Source organism: Dipodomys spectabilis, unplaced genomic scaffold (assembly GCF_019054845.1).
Source record: "Dipodomys spectabilis isolate Male_0828 unplaced genomic scaffold, ASM1905484v1 ptg000034l, whole genome shotgun sequence".
Classification (NCBI taxonomy): domain Eukaryota; kingdom Metazoa; phylum Chordata; class Mammalia; order Rodentia; family Heteromyidae; genus Dipodomys; species Dipodomys spectabilis.
Genome location: NW_024870711.1, coordinates 11,245,415 through 11,262,174, shown reverse-complemented (window position 1 = coordinate 11,262,174; position 16,760 = coordinate 11,245,415). Strand labels below are relative to the sequence as shown.

The 16,760-nt window shown below is 47.6% G+C and overlaps 1 protein-coding gene across 1 annotated transcript in view; it reads right to left on the bottom strand.

Moving 5' to 3' along the window:
- Dpp6 (dipeptidyl peptidase like 6) overlaps positions 1 to 16,760 on the bottom strand; it is a 456,045-nt gene that overhangs the window by 173,253 nt on the left and 266,032 nt on the right. The window contains exon 4 of the mRNA XM_042677192.1: positions 5,373 to 5,467. Within this exon, the coding sequence (XP_042533126.1) occupies positions 5,373 to 5,467 (95 nt within the window). The remainder of the gene's footprint in view (positions 1 to 5,372; positions 5,468 to 16,760) is intronic.

The following is a 16,760-nucleotide window of genomic DNA, read 5'->3' as shown; positions in this document are numbered from 1 at the left end:
GAGGACACGCTATTAGCTGAATGCTCCTTTCTTGGATTTTCCAGCATTCACAGGTGAGGCTTACAGCTGTCGACAGAAGTATAAGTATGACTCTGTATTCAATCTTCATTTAATATAAAAACATAAATATCTTTCAAGCAACTGAAGCCTCATAGCTGTTATTTTAATGGCTATGTTATACTTCAGTTTTCCCATTTTCTTACTTGTCTTGTTTTAGGTATTTCTGCTATCATGAACAATGCATCAGCACTGTGCCTTTTATATGTTGTTTTTTTTTAACTTGTGAAAAGAATTCCCCCGGGTGACTAAAAAATGGGTAAATATTTTCATTACTCTTGAAATGCATTGCCAAGCAGCTTCCTCAACACGAGGCACAACTTGAATGAAACGGGAGATACATCGATCTCTTCTTTGTCAATAGAAAAGGATGTGCAAGGTGTGAGATCCATCTCAATCCAGCGAGTTACTGTGGAATAGCCTCGCTAGAGCAGGAGCAAGGCAAGCGATGGAGCGACGGAGCCCACCCCATGCGAGGGATGGGGCGACGGAGCCCACCCCACATGAGGGATGGAGCGACGGAGCCCACCCCACGCGAGGGATGGAGCGACGGAGCCCACCCCACACGAGGGATGGAGTGATAGAGCCTACCCCATGTGAGGGATGGAGCGACGGAGCCCACCCCACAAGAGGGATGGAGCGACGGACCCCACCCCCACATGAGGGATGGAGCGACGGAGCCCACCCCACGCGAGGGATGGAGCGACGGAGCCCACCCCACATGAGGGATGGAGCGACGGAGCCCACCCCATGCGAGGGATGGAGCGATGGAGCCCACCCCACATGAGGGATGGAGCGGCGGAGCCCACCCTACATGAGGGATGGAGCGATGGAGCCCACCCCACACGAGGGATGGAGTGATAGAGCCCACCCCACATGAGGGATGGAGCGACGGAGCCCACCCCACATGAGGGATGGAGCGACGGAGCCCACCCCACATGAGGGATGGAGCGATGGAGCCCACCCCACACGAGGGATGGAGTGATAGAGCCCACCCCACACGAGGGATGGAGCGACGGAGCCCACCCCACATGAGGGATGGAGCGACGGAGCCCACCCCATGCGAGGGATGGAGCAACGGAGCCCACCCCACATGAGGGATGGAGCGACGGAGCCCACCCCACATGAGGGATGGAGCGACGGAGCCCACCCCACATGAGGGATGGAGTGATGGAGCCCACCCCACATGAGGGATGGAGTGATGGAGCCCACCCCACACAAGGGATGGAGTGATAGAGCCTACCCCATGGGAGGGATGGAGCGACGGAGCCCACCCCACATAAGCGATAGAGCCATGGAGCCCACCCCATAAGTGGTGGAGCCACAGAGCCCACCCCATGTAAGTGGCACTGACGTCACCATTCCCTTGGCAAGCATTAGTGGTTTCCTCGTCTAAGAAACAAACACACACCGCACAGTCTCTCTCAGGTTTATACATCTCAGTTTCACACAAAGGCTGAAGAAAGGCCTGGTCTCCTGACAAGTGTGTTTTGGAATGAGTTTGCAGGAATTCCAGGACCCACGGAATCTACTCAGTTAAATTGACCAAACTGGATGAAATCCACTTTAAGTGCACTTCTACTAGAAAGGCAGGGAACTTTCTCTGGGATGGAGGGGGAGGGCAATGTCTCTGAGCGTTTTTGCTCAAGGATAGCACTCTACCACTTGAGCCACACCTCTGTGTCTGGCTTTTTGGTGGTTAATCAGAGATAAGAGTCTCACAGACTTTCCTGCCCAGGCTGGCTTTGAATCGTGATTCTCAGATCTCAGCCTGTTGAGCAGCTAGGATGGCAGGCATGAGCTCGTACTGGGCTGATTTTTTATTGAATGTGAGAAGTCTGAGCGTGCCTCAGACTGGAAAACAGTTGTGATCAAGCCTTGTGAGGGGTAAGATCTGGGCTTTTGCCACTCCTGTCTGGACTTGGGGGTTGCCCAGGGTGGGCGCTCGGCCTCGGCTGCCTGGATGACGAGGTTCTCCCTGCAGCATGGTGTGCTTCATTCCCATGCTCACGTGGCCTCCTCTGGCCTCGCTTCCTGCTCAGCGCCCTGCAGGCCCAGCCCCACACTTTGAGCCTGCCCTGCTGGGGCTTGCTGTCCTCTAGGCAGAACACAATCCCCTCATTGTCTTTCCAGGCAGCACCTGTGGCTGAGCAGTGCAGAGCTCTAGCTAGGGACTGACATTCAAGGTCAGGACCCTGGTGCTACTGGTCCCCTCCTCCTCTGCTACCCACCCACAGTGGAACACCTCCCAGGTGGGGGACAAGAAGCAGCAGCAGAGCTGGCTGGATGTTCTTCCATGAGGACCTCCTGGACCCTGGGCAGTATGCGTGGTTGAATTCACGTCCCATGGAAATCTGAATGAGCTCTTCAAAATTTCCACAAGAATCGTGTTCAACAAGACATTTTAGATTGCTTCTTATGAATTAATAATGACAGAGGACACTCGGTACAATATTGTTGGGGCTCAGGCGTGGAGAGCCCCAAACAGGCTACATTGGGCCCCAGACAAGTCCCTGGGACAGAGGAAGGCTGGGTGGAGTTAACTGTGTGAGTTACACTCGTCCTGAGGGAGGCGGAATGTCTCACAGCATCCTAGGGGGTAGGGCACTGTCCCGGGGTGCTGTCCTGGGCCCACTCCTGTTACACAAACACTGCAAAACACACTTCACATGTCTCCCCACCTTGCCCTGGGCGGGGCACAGAAGCCCCGGGCTTCCTGTTGTGTGCAGACTCGGAATGTGAGCACCATGCAGAAACAGCCACGTTTTCCCTCACACGCGTGTGCCTTTTGCCAGTTCATTACCACTGACTCGAACCCTGAACTTTCATAGGGGAAGGGCAATGTCCCTGGAGCCTGCCACCAAACACAATGCTCAGCACGCTGCAAACCTCCCACTCTAGGAAGCAACACGCAGGGCACAAACTCCAGAAACTGCCACGCTGCAGGCTGACACCACCCAAACGAACTCTGATGCTGCGAGCCCCCCTTCTCCCCCCCCTCACCTCACCACTCGCTCAATCCGCTCACACCAGCCAGATGCCCCCCAGGGCACCAACAGCGTGTGCCGCCGGGGCGATGAGCTTGCACCAGGGCAGGAAGGACAGAAGCGTCGTGCATGAGGACTCTGGCGCAGAGGAATTTAAACGTGGAGCCCTGCACTCTGAGACACGCTGCAGGCCTCCAACTGCCTTCTTTAGTTTTATTTTCTCCATTGTTGTTGTAAGGTGAAGTACATAGTGAGCTACAGTTCCATTCGCTAGGTAATGAGTGCGTTTTCTCTTTGGACAATGCCAGCCCTCACTCTCTCCCCGTCATTCATTTCTTTTGTTGAAGTCTCATTCGGGAGCATTTAAATGTAGCTCTGAGGGAAGAATTGTGAGTTGATGGGGCTGTGTGCATCATTTACCTAATAACGGTTGTAATGTGCGGGCAGGAGTGACATTTTAAGGTGAAAGAGACTGCAGCATGCAGCACAAGCCAGCTAGTCCACAGCCATCAGGGCTTTCCTTACCTGCAGCCGGCTGGGAGGGGCCTTAGGAGTCCACTAAACAACTTCAGTTAACATCCACCATCACAAGCTACTGACCTAGGAACTGGAGGTGGCGCCCGTCCTGGGGCCTCAGCACCCAGCACCGCACTGCACACTCCAGGAATCATGGCGGCCCCTCACCCACAGGCAGGACATCTTGTCCTGCATCGTTATTGTTTCCTTCTTTTCTTTTTCATTTTTGTTGGTCATGGGGCCTGAACTCTGGGCCTGGGCACTGTCCCTCAGCTCTTCAGCTCAAGGCTAGGGCTCTACCCCGTGAGCCACAGCGCCACTTCCGGCTTTTTCTGTGTATGTGGTGCTGAAGAATCGAACCCAGGGCTTCATGCATGCTAGGCAAGCACTCTACCACTGAGCCACCTTCCCAGTCCTGCCTGGGTCTTCTTTTGCAGAGTACAAATTCATTCAGGGAATGGCACCCTCGCCCGGCCACGCAGGCCTCATCCTCAGAGGCCTCATGAAGGAGAGGCTCCGCGTGATGATGAATGTGAGTGAAACTTTTTTTTTTAACGGTATCTTATTCAGGCACTAATGACTCATGCCTCTAATTCTAGTGAGTCAGAAGGCTGAGAGTTGAGGACCGCAGCTCAAAGCTGGTCCAGGCAGGGAAGTCCATGAAACTCTTATTGCCCATTAAGCAGCAAAAAGAGAGGAGAGGAGCCATGGCTCACGTCGCAGAGTACCAGGCTTGAGTGAGAAAGCTAAAGAACAGTGCCCAGGCCCAGGCCCGGGCCTCAATATTGGCACTCACAATAAAAAAGAAAGAAAGAATAGGTATATTTATAGTAAAAAGAAATCACAACACATGAATGGCGAGTTCAGTAGGCTTTCTGTGGGTGCTGGAAGGGGTGGTACAGAGACCCAGTCCCAGCGGGAGGAATGTGGAACCCCACGAAATTCACTCACCAGCCCTCATCTGTAACACGAGGGGCTGACTAATGCTTCCCCAGTCTCCTCTAATCCTGATCCCACGACTCCGTGTCTACTCTGCGCCTCATTCCTGTGTTATGAGTTATTCTCACTCAACATCCCTGACTGTTTTCAGTTCTTGCCTTTTATTTAGATGGAGCTTTGTTCTCTTCCCGTGAATTCCCTGATGTATCAGACAAGAAAGTGATCAACATCTTAGAGCTTGAGATTTATTTCTCTTACCACCAGGTATGGCTAGACTGTAAGCAAAGAAACAAAGTTAATTCCTCTTTAATTGGGTTTTGGTACATAACTCCAGTCTTCAGATATTTTTAATATTGTTATACACAAAGCCCAAATCATAATGTCACTTAAGTCTCAGAGAAAACATGTTTTCCCCGAGGATAAGCCTGTAGCACTCAGATCGACTCAGGGACTTATTCTGAAGCACAAACATCACTTCATATCATTAGTAGAGTCACAGCACCTATGATGATATTGCCTGTGTTTATTTCAAGAGTGACTGAGCAAGAGTTCTTTCAAGTACTATGCAGGCATTATTGTAATTGTTCGCTAATGGTGTAATGCCTTAAGACTTTATCTTTCAATTATAATGACATGCAACACTTGTTCCCGACACCTGCAGAGAGTTCTGGGACGGCGGCACAAAGCGAGCGTTCATCTTATTGAATTAGCGTGATTTCAATCGCACACTATCCACCCTCAGTTCTCAGCCTGTGGAGCCCAGCGTATTGCTTCTCCTTGGCTATACTACAAGTTGAAACCTGACGTCATTTTCTGCTTTATTGACTTGCAGGAGTCAAGCCTGAAATTATCCTGGTTAGACAGAGTACTTACGATTCTTTTGCCTTCTATTAGCACTGTAGAGTTATTTGTTTCAACGTTCCTCAGTATCACAGTTCCCGTCCGTTCTCTGTAGATGAATTCTTTATCTACAAAAGAGGAAATAAAAAGAAACATGAGTCATCTGTTTCTGATGGACACTTGTATGAAATGAATCAACTCATGCTGAAAAAAGGACACAGAGCTTTTTCATCAAAGAGTCCTTTAAACGTGGTGAATGCATCCAGTGCGGATTAATGTCATGTCCTACGAAGCTTGTCTCTGGGCCTCTCCTGCTCCCCAGGGGCAGGGTGCCCAGAAGGTGCACACGTAGAAACTTTGGGATGTGGGAGACTTTCTGGGGAAGGACACGCAGCGTGGACACACAGGACAGAAGGAGGCTGACACCACGGGCTGAGAGGAGCTGTACTAAGGAACAGTCCCCTCCATTTGAGACTGGAGGGAGCCTACAGATGACCCAATGCATGGTGCCTACCTTCATGCCCTACAGAGCCAGCCTCCATTTTGCCTGCAGACAGCTCTGTGCTGTTCTCAGAGAATACCGCAGCCCTTGCTCTTGAATTTATACACGACACTCTCAGGTACAAAGGAGTCACATGCCTCTGATTTCAGAACATGCTATAAAATGATTATAACCAAAACAGCATGGTATTATTATGATAGTGGTTAAAAGAACTAGGAATCCTAGAAACAAACCCACGTTTGTGGTGCCAGGAACACCCAACAAGGACAGCATCGCCTCTTCAATGAATGATGTGAAGAAAACAGTATCAGATGTTGGTGTCTGGGCCTGGACTTTGCTGGGCATGGTTTCCTGTCTTCTCTGTTAGCATTCTGAAGGCCTTACCTCACACCATATAGTGGCCCAAAATAGATGAAAGACTTGAAGACACAATGGGAAACTGCATGACCACTAGAGGAAGTGGCAGGAAATTCTACAACATGGTTTGAATGGGTTTTTTTCTGGAGTAAGATCCTGAAAACAGGAAAATCCCAGGGGGGGAAAAACAGACAAATACCAGGCTGGTATCAAATTAAAAACCCTCCTAGCATTTGTTTTTAGTGGTTTTCCTAGGGGCTCTAAGATGCCTAACTTTTCCTTGTAGGCAAAGTTAATAATGCACCCCTTGTCATGAACTAGAGGAATCTGCACATGCCCGGTCCCTTCCCACACCACGCTGCTGGGCCGGCGTGCACGAGACAACGCCAGCGAGACTGTCTGCAGTGGGAAGCTAAGGTGAAAATGTCAGAAAGCAAGACGCCTGAGGCCCCTGCTCAGCCCCCATTTCTGACGCGCCCTGAGTGGTATGGGGGTCTTGGTCTCCACGGATGACCCTTCTCTTACTGCCAGAGGAAGTTTGCCAGGATCCGGGCTGGCAAGGCGTTTGGGATTCTCTGTCTTACTGAAACGTCCTGATTCAATTCTTACTCATGAAGGATTGATTCTATTTTCGGGCTGTGTTTCCTGCTTTTCCTGTTCGCATTCTGAGTGTGGGTCCCACCCTCTCTGTCTGCTGCGTGCCTGGAGGAGCCGCGTGGTCCGAGCATGGCTCTTCCCGCAGGAGGGCTTCTCGCAGGCACCTCTCTGTCTTTCCCTTTGCCAGTCCACCTCTGGTTTTCGACTGTCTCGAATGTGATGCGCTTTAAATGGGGCGCCTTTGTGCTCCTTCTGTCTGATGCTCTCAGAGCAACTGTTGTCTACCGAGGGGTATTTTTCATTCCATTTCTAGCCATGATTTGTCGAGTACTTTTTTTCTGTCCCTCTACCATTCTCTCTCCCTGGCACCTCCATTGCCCACACGTTGGGTCATGGCGTGCCCCAGCTCTTATTTTTAAAAATTATTTCCCTTAACTGTCATCAAGGGTATTAGCTGTTATAAATATATTAGAAAAAATTAGGGAATCAATATCTAGGAGTATTGAAATGCATGAGAACCAGGTCTCACCCATATAGAGAATATCATCAATGAAGAGATGGAAATCATTTAGAGTAGAATGGAAAAATAGGAGGGCAAAAGCACATTAGAAATATAAAAAGCCAATAGCAAAATGGTAGACATACCGCTGTTGATAATCTCATTAGCTATAAATTGATGTTGGAAAACAAACATGTCATACAGTTATACACTGTCTACACGTAACACACTTCAAATAACAGTTACAAATGCAAATAGTAACTGAAATAGAGCTAGGCTGGCTAAAATAATATACCAGGTGAACTAACATTTAAGCCAAAAGTATTAGAGGTAAAGTGAGACATTTGACATGAAATTAGGGGTTCAGTGTGTCAAGATGTGCAATCACATATGCACTAAACAAGAGTGTCCCCAGACGTAGAGGGAGAAAACAACACCAATCTAAGTATGTTCATTAGAGATGTTGACTTGGCTTGCATTACTTAATAGAACGCTAAGGGATGGACAATGGATGGAAATGAAGGATATAAGCAACACCGCAAAACAAGTGGACAAATAAGTCTTTAGACCATTCCATACAAAACTGGAGAAATACACATTCTTTTCAAATGTACACAGAACATCCTCAAGGGTAGAGGATATTCTAGGCCATGTAACAGGCTCAGTAAACTCAAAAAGGACACTCTCAGGTCAAGTATGTTCCACTGCAATAACAATGGAAATCAATTACACAGGAACAAGGGAAACACAGACTGTTGAAAATTAAATGCCTTGTTGGTTGTGACAAAGGGGTCAAAGTGGAAATCACAAGTGAAATTAGGGAATATTTTGAAATGGGTGGAATAAAACATATAAGTTGTGGGGCTGGGAAGGTAGCTCAGCAGTAGAGTGCATGCCTTGCAAGCATGAGGCCCTGGGTTCGATTCCTCAGCACCACATAAACAGAAAAAGCCGAAAGTGGTGCTGTGGCTCCAGTGGTAGAGTGCTAGCCTTGAGCTGAAGAGCTGAGGGACAGCGCCCAGACCCAGAGTTCAGGCCCCATGACCGGCAAAAAAAAAAAACAAAACAAAAAAACATATTAAGTTGTAACTAAAGTAAACTGTGGGGGAAATTAATGGCCCAGATACTAATATTAATATTGAAGAAGAAAAACCTCAAATCATTAACTTTAAATTTCCAATAGCAAAATAAGAACAAACAAAACTTGAGGAGGAGAAGGAAGGGCATACTAAAGATGAAGATGAAAATGGATAAAGAACAAGAAAACAATGGGGGAAAACTCAATAAAATAAAAAAAGTTCTCAGAAAAGATCAAATTCTCAAACTTCTAGCTAAACCTATAGGAAAAAAGATGCAAATCAGTAAATTTAGAAATGAAGAATGTGGTATTCCTCCTTAGTATACAAGCATAAGAACGGCCTGCCAGGGAGGACATGAAAAGCTTTATGTCCACACATCCAATCATCTAAGTGAAACAGAAAAGTACGAGAAGTCTCAAACTATTGAGATTGACGCAAAAAGAAATAGGAAATCTGAGGTCCCTCTAACAAGTAAAACAACAGAATTAGTACATAAACCTCGCCCTCTAGGAAAGCCTGGGCCAGCTGGCTTCTCTTCCAAACTCTACCAAACAAACTGCCAACATAGCATTACCAAGTTACTCTTACTAAATGTAGTTGGTGTGAATTAAAGAATTTTCATGGACCTTCACCAAGGCATCCAAGACAAAGAGGAATATTCTCTGGTGCACCACAATAGCAGAATCTTGATGATTTCTGTGCTGGTCCTGGAACTTGAACTCAGGATCTGGGTGTTATACCTGAGTTTGTTATTTTTTTTCTTCTTGCTCAAGGATAGTGATCTACCACTTAAGCCACAGCTCCACTTCCAGTTTAAATTTTTTATTTTTTGAAATAAGAGTCTCACAGAGTTTCTGCCTCAGATGGCTTCGAACCGTGATCCTCAGATATGTCTCCTGCATAGCTAAGATTACAGGAGTGAGCTGCTAGTGTCTGGCTAAAGACAAACACATTAAAAAAACAAAAACAAAAACGCCCAGACCAAAATCTCTGAACAAGGCTGTAAAAACTACCTTAGTATGTTAATTATACACACAGGAAAGTATAATGCAAGGTTGGCCGGACATAGGCAAGCAATTCATGTAACACATTACCCTGACTGAAATGGCTGAGAAGTGCTCACTGCAAGAGGAGCTTATGTGGACTATGATACCAGCAGCCGGCCCTTCTGGATGGAGTCCGGTGTGGCGGTGGGCACCAGCCAAACTACTGGTTCATCTGTTGTGACAAAGGTATCATGTGAATGTAAGGCCGTAACAACAGAGCTGCTGAGTACAGGCATTCCAGCACTCACTGCACCTTACAACTGTAGAATACAATAAATAATACAATAAATTGATTCTAAACTAAAGCTTTCTTAAAAATAACGTCCAGAATCGATTCCGGCAAAGGACCTTCAGGGCCTGCTAGTGCCCACGCAGCTGCCCAGCCATAGGTCCATGTCAGAGTTGCCATCCCTCATGATGATACCGTGTTCAGCCTCTTGAAATATCACCACCCAGGACAGGGTGACAAGAACAGACCACACCAGCCAAGAGGACATCACCCAGCTCTCCAGTTACAACCCAGACTGCTCATTCTCAGTGAAAACTCCAAACATTCTCCCAATCTATAAACTCCATTTCAACGTCCACTGCAAGGCCCAGACATGTATGTACTGGGGGGGAGACTGAGGGCTCAGTGCTGGACTTGTGTGTGCTAGGTGATAGGAGACTGAGGGCTTGGTGCTGGACATGCATGTGCTAGGTGATAGAAGACTGAAGGCTTAGTGCTGGATATGCATGTGCTAGGTGATAGGAGATTGAAGGCTTAGTGCTGGACATGCGTGTGCTAGGTGATAGAAGACTGAAGGCTTAGTGCTGGACATGCATGTGCTAGGTGATCAGAGACTGAGGGCTTGGTGCTGGACATGCGTGTGCTAGGTGATAGGATACTGAGGGCTCAGTGCTAGACCTGCATGTGCTAGGTGGGGGGAGACTGAGGGCTTGGTGCTGGACATGTGTGTGCTAGGTGATAGGAGACTGATGGCTTAGTGCTGGACATGTGTGTACTAGGTGATCAGAGACTGAGGACTTAATGCTGGGCATGTGTGTGCTAGGTGATAGGAGACTGATGGCTTAGTGCTGGACATGTGTGTACTAGGTAATAGGAGACTGATGGCTTAGTGCTGGACATGCGTGTGCTAGGTGATCAGAGACTGAGGACTTAATGCTGGGCATGTGTGTGCTAGGTGATAGGAGACTGATGGCTTAGTGCTGGACATGTGTGTACTAGGTAATAGGAGACTGATGGCTTAGTGCTGGACATGCGTGTGCTAGGTGATAGGAGTGCTGGACATGCGTGTGCTAGGTGGGGGGAGACTGAGGGCTTGGTGCACAAACCACAAGTTTCTGAAGCACCTCATTTGGACAGAGCTTCACAACAGAAGGAACATACCAATGGTAGTGTATATTTTCCAGGCACTCTTTTTCACTAAAAGTAACCTAAAATTTTAAGACAATCTTGGATGTTTTTAGTTAAGAAAAAGTGTACACAGAGGCAGTTTTTAAACTCATGCTCTGAGACACATAGGTATGAGCTTCTGGCTTGTAACGATCCATTACAAGGATGGGGCAGGTGTCACTGTTTGTGAAAACGAGGTCCTGTACATTGATCCTGTCTTGCCAGGCTCTGTGCTCACGTCTCTGCAGACCATGAGTAAAAATAATCATTGAGGCTCTTGGCTTTGTTACAAAGCAGTGCTCTTGTTCAAATAACAACACCACATTGCTAAAGTCATTAGAAATGACAGGTAGATAAATTTACATCCAGGGTAACATTATGTATTAATAAATGAACTAATAGGTCAGTGGTACAGAAATCTTAAGCCCAATTAACAAGGTGGATTGTATCTGTCCTCATGCTTGTTTGCTACATTGATACGACACATACATCCTCAGAAAAGTTATGTCTCTTTTTTTTTATTGTGAAAATACCGTACAGAGGGGTTACAATTACATGGGCAAGATAATGAGTACCTTTCTTATCAAGCATTGTAGCCTCCTCCTTTGTTTCCCCTTCCCATCCCTTCCCATCCTCCCTTCCCCCCCCCACCACCTCCCACCGAATCCTCCCCCCCACCAAAGTTGTAAAGTTTGTTTTCAACATAACGACTTGTACATCTCATTGTTGCAATGTATCCCTGTTTTAACAATTTGTTTTTTCTCTTCCACTTCACAAATTATACCAACATCATATACAGTGAGAGCAGGGGTTATACCGTGGGGGAGGGACATACAAAGCAACAAAGAAATAATCTTATAAATATGTTAGAAACAATCGCATGAAAGAAAAAAACATTTGAGTACATATCTTAGGGTTCATTTCCCTAACATCAACTTATCTGACTTTTTCTGCTTGACTCAGACATATACTAGTTGTTGCAAATAAGGAAACCATGGGACCTATGTTTCCTGGCTTACTCCATCAGAAAGAATGACATTGCCCCATTTGTTAGGAAATGGAAAGATTTGGGAAAAATTATGTGTCTCTTTAAATGCAGGCCTCACAATCAATTCTCTATACAAGCTACAGATAGCATGGCTGCTGTAATTGTTGCGCACATTCTCTGCCACCAGAAGGCACTGTTTCATCAAATGCTCTAGCCTGACAGAAGATGCTGAGAAGCCAGAATATTCAGAACTCAAAAAATTAAACCCTCAAAAAACCAGCAACCCAATTAATGCAAGAAGTAGAATGAAGAAAAAAGAAGGAGGAAGAGGAGGAGGAGAAGAAAGAGGAGGAGGAGGAGGAAGAGGGGAAAGAGGGAAGGAAAGAACAACCATTCACATGATCAACATCTCTGGCCATAAAAGTGACATAAATCTAAACCACATTGAGATTCCACCTCACCCCCGTTAGAATGGCCATTATTGAGAAAACCATCAATAACAGATGCTAGCAAGATTGTGGCCAAAAGGGTATGCTATGCTACTGCATTGTGGTGGGAGTGTAAACTCCCACTCTGGAAAGCAGTGTGGAGGTTGATCAAAACATTAAACAAAGAGCTCCCCTATGACCCAGCAATTCCACTTCTGGGCATTTATCCACATGATCACAAACCAGTAAAGCTACCAGCACAACCATGTTCACTGCAGCATTATTCACCATAGCCAAGATATGGAATCAGCCCAGATGCCCCTCAGTGGATGGATGAATGGATCAGGAAAATGTGGTACATATACACAATGGAATTCTACTCATGCTCATAAAGGATGACATTGTGCTATTTGTGAAGAAATGGAAAGACTTGGAAAACTTCATGTTAAGTGAATAGGTCAAGCACAGAGAGACAAAGGATGTGTGTCCTCCCTTGTCTGTGGAAGCTAGATCTAGCTTACAAACTTGTAAGTAAATATGTTGGGTGATATGCAGGTGTGTACAAATGTATCCACTGAAATATGGTCCTTTCAAGGGAGAACTCAGACAGTGTAAATGCTTTAGAAGGCAAAGTCAAAGTTCAAAAAAATAAACAGGAGGCAAGGGTATGTGAAAGGTATGGGACTGGATCAAAGGGGAAGGGCAGTCAAACAAAGAGAAGAGGGGGAAACACAGACAAGATTCCAGTGTATGTCCTACAAAATTAAGAAGAATGAGGGAGAGGGGTGGGGAGGGAGGGATGCATGATCATGTTGAAAGGGGTGACATCGATCGGGATGTTCTATTCATGAACTGCTTTGTTAAGTGGCAACTCTTTTGTACAACTACTTAAAGCTAATAAAAAAAATTAGTGAGCATGAGCTGATCATTTTAGAAAGCAGAGATAATTTTATCATCTTAAAGATCTGCCTGCCTCAGGCAGTCAAGTCAGAGCCCAGAGGCGGGCCTCACCTGCTGACTGACTTCACAGTGGGTGCCCTTTCTGTTTTGGAAGGAGTCACCTGGCTGCCAGGTAGAAGATGCCAATGTGTATTTGCTGAGTAGATGGATTAAAAAAAGATGAGGACAAATGTGCACCAAGACGTGCCTCAAATGTGCTTTCCTGGCTGAGAGCTTCCCATTCTATGACCGGGGCTGCCGAGAGGCCTTCCTTCAGGACTGGACTCTCCATGAGCCCCCTGCTCAAGGATGCAGAGGAAGCAGGACTCTTGAAGTCCCTCCCACGGCCATCTATCCCGGTGGCCACCTGCTGCGGACCACAGAGGCCTGAGCAGACAAGCGCACGTTTCCTGAATACGGACAAGAAGTTTTGTGACTCTCAGAGTTCAACCATCTGCTAAGAGTGCTCCAGGGCCTGTGGCTCACTGTGCTCCGTTCCTTTGCTCCCAGTGGCTCCTACTCTGCTGTGGACAGCAACTGCAGGAAGTTCAGCTTTCCCTTGTAAGGCTGCCCCAGGCCGCCTTCCTATGCACTACGGGAGAGAACACGGTCTCTGTAAGACCTGGCATTCGATATAACACAATCCCCCTCAATCAGCTCACAGGTGGTATCTATCTGTCCATCTGTCCATCCAAATAGCTGTCTGTCCGTCCATCTATCTACCTATCTGTCCATCTGTTTGCTGACCTACCTCCCCACATCATAATTCTTCTGTATAGAAATGCTTCTGGGTAAGCTGTACTTTTTAGATAAAATTCGCATAACAAAAGCCACTGTTATAGCCATTGACAGCAGACACGATGGTCACTTTTCGCATGTTCACCCAGCTGTGCAAATACCACACCAATTCCAGGACAAGTTCATCCCATTGGATGTGCGCAGCTCTCTGTGCCTGAACTATCTGCATGGCACGGCTAATGCCGCCCAGCTGTTTCCCTCTCTGTGGGTGGCACACTGGCTCCTCCAGGGCACAGGATGCCTGCCAGGGACCAGCCATGGAAAATTCTGTGCCATCGGGTCCCTGGTGGTTTAGCTTTGGGTCATTATGTCACTGAGCTCTACAGCTCGCTGGGTGACCCAAGTGGGTCTCTCATGGCTCCGCCAGGAGAGGGGAGGGAGGGCTGTGGGGGCCTGTCGTGGATTTCCTGGCTCTCCCCATGACTCCCTGCCCTGCGTGTCTTTCTCCTTTCATAATTTTGCTCAAAACTTGACTGCAGGGAAGGCCTAATCCTGTGAATCCTTCCAGCAAATCACCAGCCCTGGGTGGGCTCCGGGCTCCGGGCTCCAGCCTCACACGCACTGAAGATTAAATGACCCGTGTGTGTGTGTGTGTGTGTGTGTGTGTGTGTGTGTGTGTGTGTGTGTGTGTGTGTGTGTGTGTGTGTGTGTGTGTATGTGTGTTCAAAATCATTGGGTAGGGGAGGTTCCATTACAAACAGGGAGCAAGGACAGACTGCAAATTGTAGCTCGTGCGCAGTTCCCAGGAATTTGCTCAGCTAGTCTCTTATTTCTCGAAAAAAATTCATTTCTATAAAAATATTAAAAAGTCTGGGAATGGTGTGGTGCATGCCGCAATCCTGGCCCTGAGTGGCTAATCAGGGTTACAGGGCCACACAGCAAGTTCAGGCTACATACTGAGACCCTGTCTCAAAAAAAAAGGAAGTTGAAACAGGGGAGAGGGTATGATGCCAGCCCATGTCCATTCCATCCTCTCCACCCAGGGGATGGCCACCACTGAACAGCGCCCCCTGCAGGGAATGCTGGGAGTTGTGCGACAAATTCATGATCCTTGGTCATGTGACATTTTCCTACAGCAAACCCCTTAAATCTCTGGGCTCCTGTGGCCTTCTTTTGGGTCAAGTTACTTATAGTTAAATGAATCCTCACTGCTTTAATCTCCTAACATCTTCATTCTGTTTTTCAAAGATGAATTAGGTCCCTGGTAGATCCAAAGATCTGCAGGCTCAGATTCTGAGAAAAAGGATTATATTTATCACTGTGAAATAGGTTGTGTTCACCAGTGTTTAGTTGAGAGGGCAAAGAAACATATCCAGAGAAGATCGTGGGAATCTCACTAAAGCATAAGATATACTGGATTTGTAAAATCATCCGTTCCCGGGAGATGCTCGTGTGCCTGTAAGTCACGACTACACTGTGTTCTTGCTTGGGCGTCTCGTGCGGGTTCTGATGGAGTAGAGGGGTGCTTCCACACCGCTATTCACCTTGCACTCTGCCCTGCTGTGTGCACACTTGGTGGCTCTTCCCTCCTGACGGTCCTGCCAGGCAGGGTGTGGTTGTTTGCGTGTAGATTCTGTCTCTCACTGGACCACCAGCATACCAGAAGACGGAGCCCGGCACACACCGTTCTATTCTTCCATTGTGTTCTCTGAGACCTCTACCATGTGAAGGACACACACACACACACACACACACACACACACACACACACACGTGTCCCTATCCAGCCCTTAACTGCCTTCTACCCTCATCACACAAGAAAAGAGAGGGCAGCTTTCAGCCCCGCAGAGGAAGAGTGTGCTGAGAAGGGGCCTTGGGTCTGACCCAGCCACACTCAGGCCTCTTCCCCTCCATTCTCCCGAATATTCTACTTGTCAGCCAGTCCAAATGCTAAGCAGTTTCTTTACCTGTCCTGTGTGCTTCCACTATTAACACAACAACAACAAAAGACAAAGACAAAGAATCTCTTCCTGCCTCCTAGGCTGCCATTTCTGCTTGGCAAAGTCCTGGCTGCATCCTGATGTCACTGTGACCCAGGTGCCACCTCCACGGGCTCCCTGAGGTCCAGGGTGCAGACGGGCTGCCCTTCCCCGTGCTCTCCCTCCACTGTGTCCCGGGTGCATGCATGCTTCACCGCATCACTCAAGGTCCACTGGAATCACTCCCCAGGCTGCAAGGGTCAAAGGGCAAGGATGCTGTCTTATCATCTCAGTACTGTTTTTCTATCTACTGAATAAGTGGAGAATGGACGGATCGGGGTAGGCAAGGCCAAGGGGAGAACAAACCCCCTGGCCATCAGGGAGAGACCGTGAAACTTCCCGCATCAGAAGGGCTGGTTCATATGGCATCCAGAAAGTCAGTAATCTGGAATTTGGAATAAGCAAATATTCTCTGATTTTCTGGGGAAATTTATCATGAAGTGTATGCATCTGAAGTCATACCTGAAATGTAAGAAGAAAGGAATTTTGATCACCTCTCTGACTCAGGGAGCCCTTCCTGGGTGTGAGTCCCTGGTGGGCCCCACCATTCGTGTAACATGCCTGAGTGAGCTTTGCCGCTCAGAGGGAAATGCGGAAGCCTGCAGATGATGCGTGTCTTTTATCAAGGACGAACTAGAGCCAGCATCCCCCGGCCCTCGCGTTCTTCCCACCAGAGCAACACAGGGACACTGGCTGTCAGATGATCCCCATGATCCCAGCTATCCCATATTCTAGAATTCTCTGGACAAGCCATTGTCTTGGAAACCATCTACAAAATGGCCCTAGGTTTTGCAGGGCCACAATTGACTTGCT